Here is a 10834-nt window from a genome sequence, read left to right as displayed (position 1 = left end):
AAAGGTATTGTTGTCATTGTAAACACCTTCACAAAACTATAAATATAGCCACAAGGCATGGGGTAGAGCATTCAAACTTCTTCCTCTTGGCTCAAATTCATCCAAACTCTTCTCTCTTTTCCACTTCTTTCTATCATTTGGTTTCTTCTCTCCTCTCTCCCAAGAGCTAGAGTTCCTCTCTTCTCTCCTTCCCTTGATATTTCTTGGGGTTATGTGTTGGCCCTAGAAATCTGACAGCGGTTAGCCAATACACCCAAAAGACCGATCTATTAGATGCGAAAAGCAGGGCCCTAACAAGAGTGGATGAAACCACTCTAACACCCACCGTTCCCATTCCCTACCACTCTCTTTGGGATTCAAAGTGGGAACGTGGTGCCCAACTCTCAGAAGATGTCAAGCGCCTAGCCAATACAACTCAACAGACCGATCTGTTAGGTGCAGAAAGCTACCACCTACAAGAGTGGACGGAACTACTCTGACACCCACCCCGCCCATTCTTGACCGCTTCTCATAGGATTCGAACGCGGGACGTGACGTGCCCAACTCTGATACCATGACAACGGCTAGCCAATACACCCAACAGACCAATCTGTTAGGTGCAGAAAGCTATGCTTACAAGAGTAAACGGAACCACTCTGACACCCACCCCACCCATTCTTGACTGCCTCTCACGGGATTCGAACTCAGGACATGGTGTGCCCAGCTCTGATACCATGACAGCGGCTAGCCAATACACCCAAAAAACCGATCTATTAGATGCGAAAAGCAGGGCCCTAACAAGAGTGGATGGAACCACTCTAATAAAATCAACAAGGTATCAGAACAGGAAAATATGTGAGACTAGAAAGGAGAAGAAAGGGAGAAAGAAGAAAAAGAAAAAGAAAAATACAAAAGAGTAGTTTCTCATTTTTCCTTTAGTCTTTATTTTCCAATTCATGTTTTTTATTAAATTTTTTACCATATTTTTATTATATAAAATTATATACCATTGGAAATATCTTTGAGTCTACTTTCCAACGTGAAAAAATTGTTTCAATTAAATTTTTCTAGAAAGAGAAATCGACATATGAAGCAGTAAAGGTCACATAGCAAAAAAGTTTCATGTAGCAACAGAAGGCCTCAAATTTTTGAACGGCTTGTACCAACATTACTAAAGATTTATATTGAAAATTATATCCTAAAATAAATATATTTGAGTCTACTTTCTATCCTAATAAACCATTTTTCAATCTGATATTTCTAGAGAAAGATATCCACATTGGAAGAATCAAATGTCATGTTGGTTTCCTGTTACATGTGAAGATCCGAATTTAAGCCTAATTTTCTACTTAAATTTTTGAGTTTCTAGTCTTAGCTGAGTTTCGTATTTATGTTCAAAATCTAGTCAATATTTTACCTGTTTGAGTATCTTTCCTTTCTTAAAAGCTTCTTTTGTTTGATCTCACATTACATTGATTTCCTTAAGACAAGTTTTTTCCGATATGAGTTTAGTTTCCTTTTTAACAAAGTCTTAAAATTTTGAATTACCAAGTCTTGTTTCCTTATTCTAAGTCCTCATTCCAGAATTTATCTCTTTAATATTTTATTCCTAAATTGGTCGTGGTGTATTAAAAATTAATTGCCTTATATGAGAAGTCTATTTTTAGAAAATATCAATTATTATGTTCCATCTCAAAAATTTCTTACTAGGATTTTTTTAATTTTCCTTAATCATCATGTTCATAGAGAAAAATAAATTAATCTCCCACTTGAGTCAAACTTGGTCACCCCCAAAAAGTCATATTTGGTCTAATTTGTTGAGTTAATTTAGTACACTACAATCTCCTTCTTATTATGGTGGTGTTTATTTTCTCTACCTTTAACCTTTTACTCAATTGCCTTTCTCCTACCATCCTTTTTTGACTTTTGTTTACCCTCTTAGGCCAACTCTTTGGTGCATTGCTTTGGTTGGTCTTTTTTTTTATATATGCATGTTTTTAAGTCCATTGAGACTTTTTCTTTGGTATCCTTTGGGTTTTTATCACTGACATTACCCTCTTTAGTGATTATTATCACTATTTTGTTCAAAATCCTTTAAGGTTGGTTTCAACTTTTGTTGTATCACCCATGTTTTACTTTTAAAGAGTCTTGTCTGATTAAGTACTTATCCTTGGGACACCTTGATGGAGGAGATAATTACTACAACTAATTTTTTTGTTTTAAGTTGGTATCATTGTCATTACCTCCCAGATTGAGGGGGAGAATAGGAGTATGAATGATAAGATTTGAACTTTAGTGTTGCAGTGGTTGCACTTCTTTTCGAATTGAAATATGGATTTTGCTATTATTTGAGAAGAAGAAGCATAATCTACAATGAAAAATTCCTTTGTGTTGTGGTTATCAAGTTTTATGTGGCTAGAATATCCAAGTAAATAAGGAGAAATTTTATAGAGATGGTATCGAATTATAATTATATAAGCCTGGTGTATATCCTCTTATGTCCCTTTCCTTTTGAAGCAAGTAGCCCTAAGGGTATTGTTGTCATTATAAACACCTTCACACAACTATACATATTGCCTCAAGGCATGGGGTAGAGTATTCAAACCTCTTCCTCTTGGCACAAATTCGTCCAAACTCCTCTCTCTTTTCCTCTTCTTTCCTCTTGGCACAAATTCGTCCAAATTCCCTTGGTTTCTTCTCTACTCTCTCCCAAGAGCTACAATTCCTCTCTTCTCTCCTTCCCTTGAGATCTCTTGGGTTTATGTGTTGGCCCTAGAAATCAATGTAGCAATCTATTTTGATTATATTTTTTTATACGAACACACAAAAAACTAAAATTTTTATGAAGTTAGGTCCAAGACTTATTCCAAACTGACTAGCTAAGTTAGAAAATCTACTTCCCAATTAATTGATATAAGATCTTTGTACTCACTAATCCTCCTCATATGTAGGCCTCTTTTGTGGCCTACACGTGGATAGTTTGGGTGGATGCCTATGTATAAGCACCTACTCTAATACCATACAAAGTTGAGTCCAAGGCCCATTCCAAAATTACTAGCCAAGTAAGAAAGCTTATTTCCCAAATAATAAATCTAAGATCTTTATACATATTAATTCATATAGGATTATATTTTAATATTATTTAGTCTCTTAATTAAGTTTAATCCTCTTCAAGTGCCCCAACAATCAAATCATCAAGTACTTTGACATTGATTTCTACTAACTCTAAACTAAGCAAATGAGGTTAACTTCTTAACTCTGTCTCTAAATCTATTTGTTGAACAGGTGGAAGTGGAAGGAAAACATTACTTCTTAATTGATGGACTACGAATCATGAGAAACCTTGATTACAAGCATACATACAAAGTGAGGTACATTAACAAATGGTCTTCCTTAACTATTTTTTTTTCAGTAAAATGCATTAGAAGTACAAAATGAATGGGTACTATCTGCATCATCAACCCATGGGACTTTTATCTAAGAAAATGGCAGTTGCATTCCTTTTAGGTATTCTTTATTTCCCATCTTCATCTACTTGCCTATTTGTTCTAGTTTCTTAGTCAGGTGTGCAGATTGATACATTTCTTTCTTCCCATCACTGTGATAAATCTAGTGCAGGCTACCTTTTGGTTTTCTTCTTCATAGGGATACATTGTTCCTCTCTAGTTTAGTTCTACTGGAAAAATGTTAACCTCCATCAAAATTGAGAGAAAGACAGAGAGAGAGAGAGAGAGAGAGAGAGAGAGAGAGAGAGAGAGAGAGAGATAGATTAGAGAGAGACCTTCATTGAAAGCCCTGATAAAAGTACTGGACAGATGTCCAAAAGTATACTGTCAAGTTATTGAAGAAAAGGAAGTGAACTTCTTGGTCTACCATGAAGAGCAGGAGAATCACAAAGTTGGCATTAGCCGCAAGGAATAGTGCCCATATAGCTTGGTGAGAACTGCCACCACTTATGTGCGGAATTCAGGCACTAGATTGTTTCAGCATAGAAGAAATTACATGTATGAGACAAAAGAAGAGATTCATGCAATATGGTTGGTGTTCTACCTGAAGCATATAAAGAGCAGTGACACAAGCCATGATCTAAGCAGTCAAACCAAAATAAAAGAATTAATTTAGATTCTAGAAGGGTATTTCTGCAGAGGAGTATCTTGCTTGAATCATTTACCTAGAACCAAAACGCTTAACTCTGAAACTGTTAAGGGTTCCTGCAAATGCTACAGATTTCATCTATTAAAGACCATTTATGTGCATTTGCAGCCATCAGCCTAGGTTTTTCCTTCATCTCTTCTTGCTTGAATCATGCTTGAATCAACTATGGCCGAAGTGAACTCTTAGATATCATATTTCTGAATATGATCTTATGAATTAAAATTAAATCAGTAATGTCATGTTTAACACCGCATTGCCAAAAAAAACCGTAGAGGTAGATGAAATTACTATGTTTCTTTGATTAAAAGAGGAAGACGCACCACCGCTCATGGCACCGGGACAAAGATGGAAAGTTAATGGTTATAAACTTGCAAGCCAAGGTTATCAGCTAGAAAACCATGCAGCTAGTGTTATCCATGGAGGCAAGGAGGGATGGCCATCCCTAACACCTATTTTGAGGAAGGGCCAATCTCCCTTCCTTTTTCATGGTGGAAGAAGAGAGTAGAGGTCTCCCTCCCTTTCTTTTAATTATGTATTCATTTAACTATTTGATGCATAGTACACCATTTTTTTTTTAATAGATGCTTTTGTACCTTGCTTGAATCATGTACCTAGAACCAAAACGCTTAACTCTTAAACTGTTAAGGGTTCCTGCAAATGCTACAGCTTTCATCTATTAAAGACCATTTATGTGCATTTTCAGCCATCAGCCTAGCTTTTCCCTTCATCTCTCCTTGTATTTGGGGGCTTTGATAACTTTCAACTATGACCGAAGTGAACTTTTAGATATCATATTTCTGAATATGATCTTATGAATTAAAATTTAATCGTGTTTAACACCACATTACCAAAAAAAAGGGTAGAGGTAGATGAAATTACTATGTTTCTTTGATTAAAAGAGGAAGACGCACCACCGCTCATGGCACCGGGACAAAGATGGAAGGTTAATGGTTATAAACTAGCAAGCTAAGGTTATCAGCTAGAAAACCATGCAGCAAGTGTTATCCATGGAGGCAAATGTATCTTTATTCGTATAATTTGTGTTTGTTGATGTTAAATCTGTTTGATGCATAGTACACCTTCTTTTTTTAATAGATGCTCTTGTATCTTGCTTGAATCATGTACCTAGAACCAAAACGCTTAACTCTGAAACTGTTAAGGGTTCCTGCAAATGCTACAACTTTCATCTATTAAAGACCATTTATCTCCATTTGCAGCCATCAGCCTAGCTTTTTCCTTCATCTCTTCTTGTTTTTTTTTCTATATATCTTCCTGCAAATGTATAACTTTCAACTATGGCCGAAGTGAATTCTTAGATATCATATTTCTGAATATGATCTTATGAATTAAAATTTAATCAGTAATGTCGTGTTTAACACCGCATTACCAAAAAAAAACCCGTAGAGGTAGATGAAATTACTATGTTTCTTTGATTAAAAGAGGAAGACGCACCACCGCTCATGGGACAAAGATGGAAGGTTAATGGTTATAGACTAGCAAGCCAGGCTTATCAGCTAGAAAACCATGCAGCTAGTGTTATCCTTGGAGGCAAGGAGGGATGGCCATCCCCAACACCTATTTTGAGGAAGGGCCAATCTCCCTTGTTTTTTCATGGTGGAAGAAGAGAGTAGAGGTCTCCCTCCCTTTTGTTTTCGGTACAGTATTCAGATTGTGAGTATATATAGGACAGAAAGTGATGTATGCGATGGTTGATTAGAAGAAACTCTTGCGATAATACCTAGAAATTTTTATTTATTTCACATTTCTACTTTCAATCGAAACTTTACATGAAATAGAGGGTTTAACATGGTATGAACTGAAATAATGGGAATCCAGCAGTGATTCAGGATTAATATATGAATTCAGAAGCCCACAATTTTGAAGTAAATCACCATAATTATGAAACTGTAAAACTATCAATAGATATATTAATCACCATGTTGTTGAAGTAACTCATCTAAGCTCCAATCTTGTTGATTATAGCATGAAAGATGTAAAAAAGGATGAGCAAATATCAAAATAACTATGGGGAAATCCACTGATCTTACTAGTTTAAGAAAGACAGAATCTAAATAGTTCTTCTACCAGGGAAATTAAAGGAACCAGAAACAAGAGTTCAATACATCTCAACAAGCCAGAAGTTTAAACTGAAATTAAAGCAGCATAGAAAACATAGATCAGATGATAGGAGGAGCGCATCTTCAGGACCACATCTCATCAGAGAAGTCAATATCAGCCATGGTAACCGGGTTGGAAAGGTCAGTGCCCAATTCAGGTGCATACTGTTCATCTGGGATAACAAATTGTTCAGGCTGCTGTTGCTGAAGCTGGAGATATTCCTCTTCTTGACGTTGCTGATGCTGCATGTCCAAGAGTTGTTTCAGCGTCTCTCTCTCTTTGGTAAGAGCTTCAAGTGCCACTGGAAAGAAGAAGAAAAAATTCATAAAATCAGATCCACAACTGTCAAATTTCTCAAGTCGCTGAAGGAAACACTTTAATTCCACGAAACAGTTTTCAACTAGATCAAAGACATCATAAAACTTAAAATGAGAGGCGAAGAAAACCCTAAACGTAAACCACGGGCAAAGATCAAGTCTGGTGTTAATGGAAAAGAAAGAGAATCTTCCTACTTTCTCTTATAACATTAGCTTGAATGATGTTGTCTATTTGTGCCCTGAGGGCATTATTTTCGATCCTTGTGAATGCAATATGTCGACTGAAATATTCCAACTGAGAGCGCTGGGCCTGTAGATTTTCCTACGAAAACAAAATAAACACAGAATAGCACAAGTAAAAGCTTTAGATTCCATTCTTCAGATGACTAATTGCTGCAAATGAGAATCAAACGTCTCTTGCCATTAATATTAATGTTTTCTTCTCAAGGTCCACCACATAGCTATACTTCTTCTGTCGGCATCTTTTTCCAGCTTCTCTATTTGCCAGCAACCTAACGAAAATAAGAAACCACCGAAAGTCTCAGAATTTCATTTGAATCAACAATATTGGCGAGTAAAAAGTGATCCACCTCTTCAACTTCTTGGCACCCATCTCTGCAACATTTGATAGAATCGGCTTGTTCCTATCACCATCGGTGACATAGCCACCTACTGGAACAGCTACAGCATTTTCAGCATTCGAGGTGTTGCCCACAACGTTACCACCTGTGCCGAGACATCCCACCTGCAGGCCAGAAACAGTATCAGTCTGCAACTGCTTACCTTTGAACGATTCCATGCTTGATCTTTGAAGAGGTTACGTAGAGCTTCCTGCAACAGGCAAAGTATCAGCTATTCCTGGTTTATCCATGCCGTTTCTTTCTGATACCACTCACATTACCCACAACGTTCAGAAAAATGAAAGAATGAAAATATCAGAAATGTAAAGAACGAGGAGGAAGGAGAGAGAGAAGAAACTAAACCTTGAAGCTTTGGTGTTGGCTCCGGCCACTGCAAATCCAGGGAAGTGGGGTGCTCCCATGTAGAACTCCAGGTGGCTTTAAATAGCAGCAGGAAGCATAAAAGAAAAAAAAAAAGAAAAAAGGCGGAGAGTCGAACTCGTTACAGAGAATTGTCAGACGAGAAGAGATAATGAAGAAGTTAATAGTGGGAAGCAGTAAGGGAAACTTGGCAGTGGCAATATCGTTGGATTCGTCGGACGAAGGAGAGTATTAAATGGTAACAGACTGTTACAGTTTTGGCAATGAACTTGAGACACGTAGATCTCAAACGGTGTAACCACTCATAGTCGCTTTGTCTTATTTCTTTATCCAGTGCAGACATGATTACACGGACCTCTTAAGCACTGCGAAGCCCCGCTATTTCTAACAGAATCGGAAAGAAGCTTTTAATGTTCATAAGGCACATCAAGAACGGGAGCGAGAGCAGGGCCTCTGTCGCCGTCCACAGCTCTTCGCCGGCCGTTATATCCCCTTCCCTCCGATTTCTTCTTCTTCTTCCGATTTCTTCGCCTCCTCTGTTTCCATCGCCGCCTCAGTCACCGATGACAGATCCTCGCCGGCGCCGCGCCGCGCCTTGCCTTTGCTCCCCGTCGTCTCGGCGGAAAAAAACCAGAGTACAGATATATAGAGTTCCCTTAGTTGGGGGAAATAATTTCTCTCCCATGAAGTCGATTTCGCACATGTAAAAGTCACACGTGCGAAATCATAAACCAGACGATTCCACACGTGTGAAAGTCGCACGTGCGAAATCATAAACAAGTAAAAAAAAAACTCTTTGTCCCTTCCTCATGGCTCTTGAATAATTGAAAAGACATTTTAATAGATATACTTTTCTAGAGATTATTAGTGGTTTTTTCAATAAATGTTGAAAAGACATTTTTATTAGAAATATAGGGACTATTAGTGCCTCATGTTTTTTGAAAATATTTTTTTAATTAGAAATTCTTATTAAAAATTATATAATTTTCTAAGTAAGATTTTCTTGCCAAGATGGGCAAGAAAACCGTATAGACAAATTTTAATGTTCATAAGCCACATCGGGAGCGGGAGCGAGCCGGGGGGGGGGGGGGGGGGGGGTGGGCGGCTTTGTCGACCGCTACATCTTCTTCCCTCTGATTTCTTCACCTCCTCTATTTCCGTCGCCGCCTCCGTCACCGACAATAGATCCTCACCGGTGCCGTGCTTTCCCTCCCCGTTGTCTCGGTGGAAAACCAGAGTCCAGATAGATAGAGTTCCATTTAACTTTCCTAAGAAAATTTTAAAATATTTCTTGTAATTTTCTAGTAAGTCTCAAATAATAATAGGATTATATTTAAAGGTTTTTTTTGGAAATATATATCCTAGGAAAAACATTTCTAGTTTTTCCTATAATATAAATTTTCAATTAGGGCCACTAAGGAGGCCACTAAGGAGGCCATAGTAAATTTATGGCCAGATTCAAAAATTACAAAATAAGTTAGACAACATTTGGGGTAAAAAAGATTAATATTGGTGGGTTCTAATCCATTATCAAGATTCAATCCTGAACCTCCCCTATCATTCTTTTTTAAAAATGTACGCATATTTTTATAGACAATTTATTTGACATATATTTTGTGTAGAGTATTAAATGTAGGTTAACCTCAAACTCAGCTAGAAATCGAGCTCGAACTTGGTTAAAATTATTACGCTCGAGCTCGATTTCGAAATCTTTAAATCAAACTCGATTCAAACATAGGAAGGTTTAGACTCAGTTGGATTCGATGTCACACTTATGCTCAATTTTAAATAGAGGTCATGCCCAATTTTATGTAAAATATATGCCCAATTTTGTGTAAAATGTATGTATAATTTTATACTATTTCTTTGACATGTATTTTTTGAAAAATTTTAAATGTATATTGGAGCTCGAACTCGAGACAAGTAATTTTAAAAAAAATTTAAATGAATGTTGCTACAAATTGTTCTTCAAGATCATGAAGACTGTGTTCTTGTTATTAAAGTTTGATTTTGTTTGCCACCTTTTGCTACAGAGATTGAAAATTTTGAAGGGGGGCAGAACAAAACTTCAACTTCTGCAAGTAGTTCAGATTTGCTGCTCTATTTGGCCTGTGAACGGTCTCGTCCAGTTATTCATGTGAGTGTATAACAGCCTGTCATTAAACTACATCACAGTTTTCTGCTACATTTGGAACATCAAATCTGAAATCCTTTTGCTAGCATCAGAAGTTCAAGGAAGACGATCAGTTTTTTTGTTCTGCATTGCATTGATACTTAGAAACTCTAGTAAAAACGATATAAGATCACAAAGGAAGCAGGAAAACGGCTAGAGATTCAAACAGAAGAAGTGGGAGAAAGGAACAAACAGTTCACAACTGAAACTGAGCATTTCCCAGAAACTCAAACAAGACACAGCTTAATATCATATTTTGGTTCAAAAAGATTATTTGAAAGAGAGAGAGAGAGAGAGAGAGAGGGAGAGTTACCTATTTTACAATGTTTCTTCCGTTTAAATTTGTGTCTACCAGAAGAGGGTTGACATGAAATCTTCGAATTAGAGACATCTTCACAGGTTGTTTGAACGAAACGGGAAGAAGAATTTCTGTAAGGGAGAGCTTTTATAAGCGATGAAAGGATGTTAAAGCAATTGCTTCCACATTTCCAGATTTGCGACTTTGAATGACCTTCTTCCTCTTTTGCACAAACCAGGCTCATCTTCTCATCATTCTGAACTGACAAAAATAACCTCCGGGATAAGAACAAGTCTGACACATTTTCCACAGATTCCCTGAAACACAAGGAACTACTGTAGACTCTTGTTGGTCCATTCACACCAGACAGAATCTCACTTTTCTTGTTTTAGTAAAGCTCTGGAAAACGGAGAAGTGAGAGTTGCGAGAACATGAGAGAAGAGAAAGGAGAGTTAAGGACAACGAGTGGGAGGTCTGGCTTGAGTGAATGCTTGCCCCCTCTCTCATAATATTATTTAAATCTTCACTAATATTCAAATTATAAAAATACCCTTAACATGGCTGAAGTGAAAAATATGAGTACAAGCTGAAATATTAAGATAGGTACATAGTACTCTCTATCAAACTTAACTCTTTAAAACTCCTCCTCAAACTTAACTCTTGGAGCAAGTAGAATGAAGTTGCAACTGCCTTTTTCAAAATATCAGCAACTTAATCTTTGGAGAAAACATGTTCGATGATTATAATTCTAGCTTGTAATTTTTTCCAAATAAATTGGTAGTCTATTTCAATA

General features: G+C 37.0%; 1 protein-coding gene across 1 annotated transcript; it reads right to left on the bottom strand.

The window, feature by feature from the left end:
* Positions 1-6168: 6168 nt before the first annotated feature.
* Positions 6169-7368, bottom strand: LOC137965346 (basic leucine zipper 19-like). The gene is made up of 4 exons (XM_068811654.1): positions 7160-7368; positions 6991-7081; positions 6765-6891; positions 6169-6553 (listed from the first exon to the last, which is right to left on the bottom strand). The coding sequence occupies exons 1-4, from the start codon at positions 7366-7368 to the stop codon at positions 6336-6338; spliced, it is 645 nt and encodes a 214-aa protein (XP_068667755.1). The 3' UTR covers positions 6169-6335.
* Positions 7369-10834: the final 3466 nt, after the last annotated feature.

The sequence above is a fragment of the Aristolochia californica genome, unplaced genomic scaffold (genome assembly GCF_029961685.1).
Source record: "Aristolochia californica isolate CCGP_79_NKW_82.1479 unplaced genomic scaffold, dmAriCali1.0.hap1 SCAF_5, whole genome shotgun sequence".
In the NCBI taxonomy this organism is placed as follows: domain Eukaryota; kingdom Viridiplantae; phylum Streptophyta; class Magnoliopsida; order Piperales; family Aristolochiaceae; genus Aristolochia; species Aristolochia californica.
This window is presented reverse-complemented; position numbering and strand designations above follow the sequence as displayed.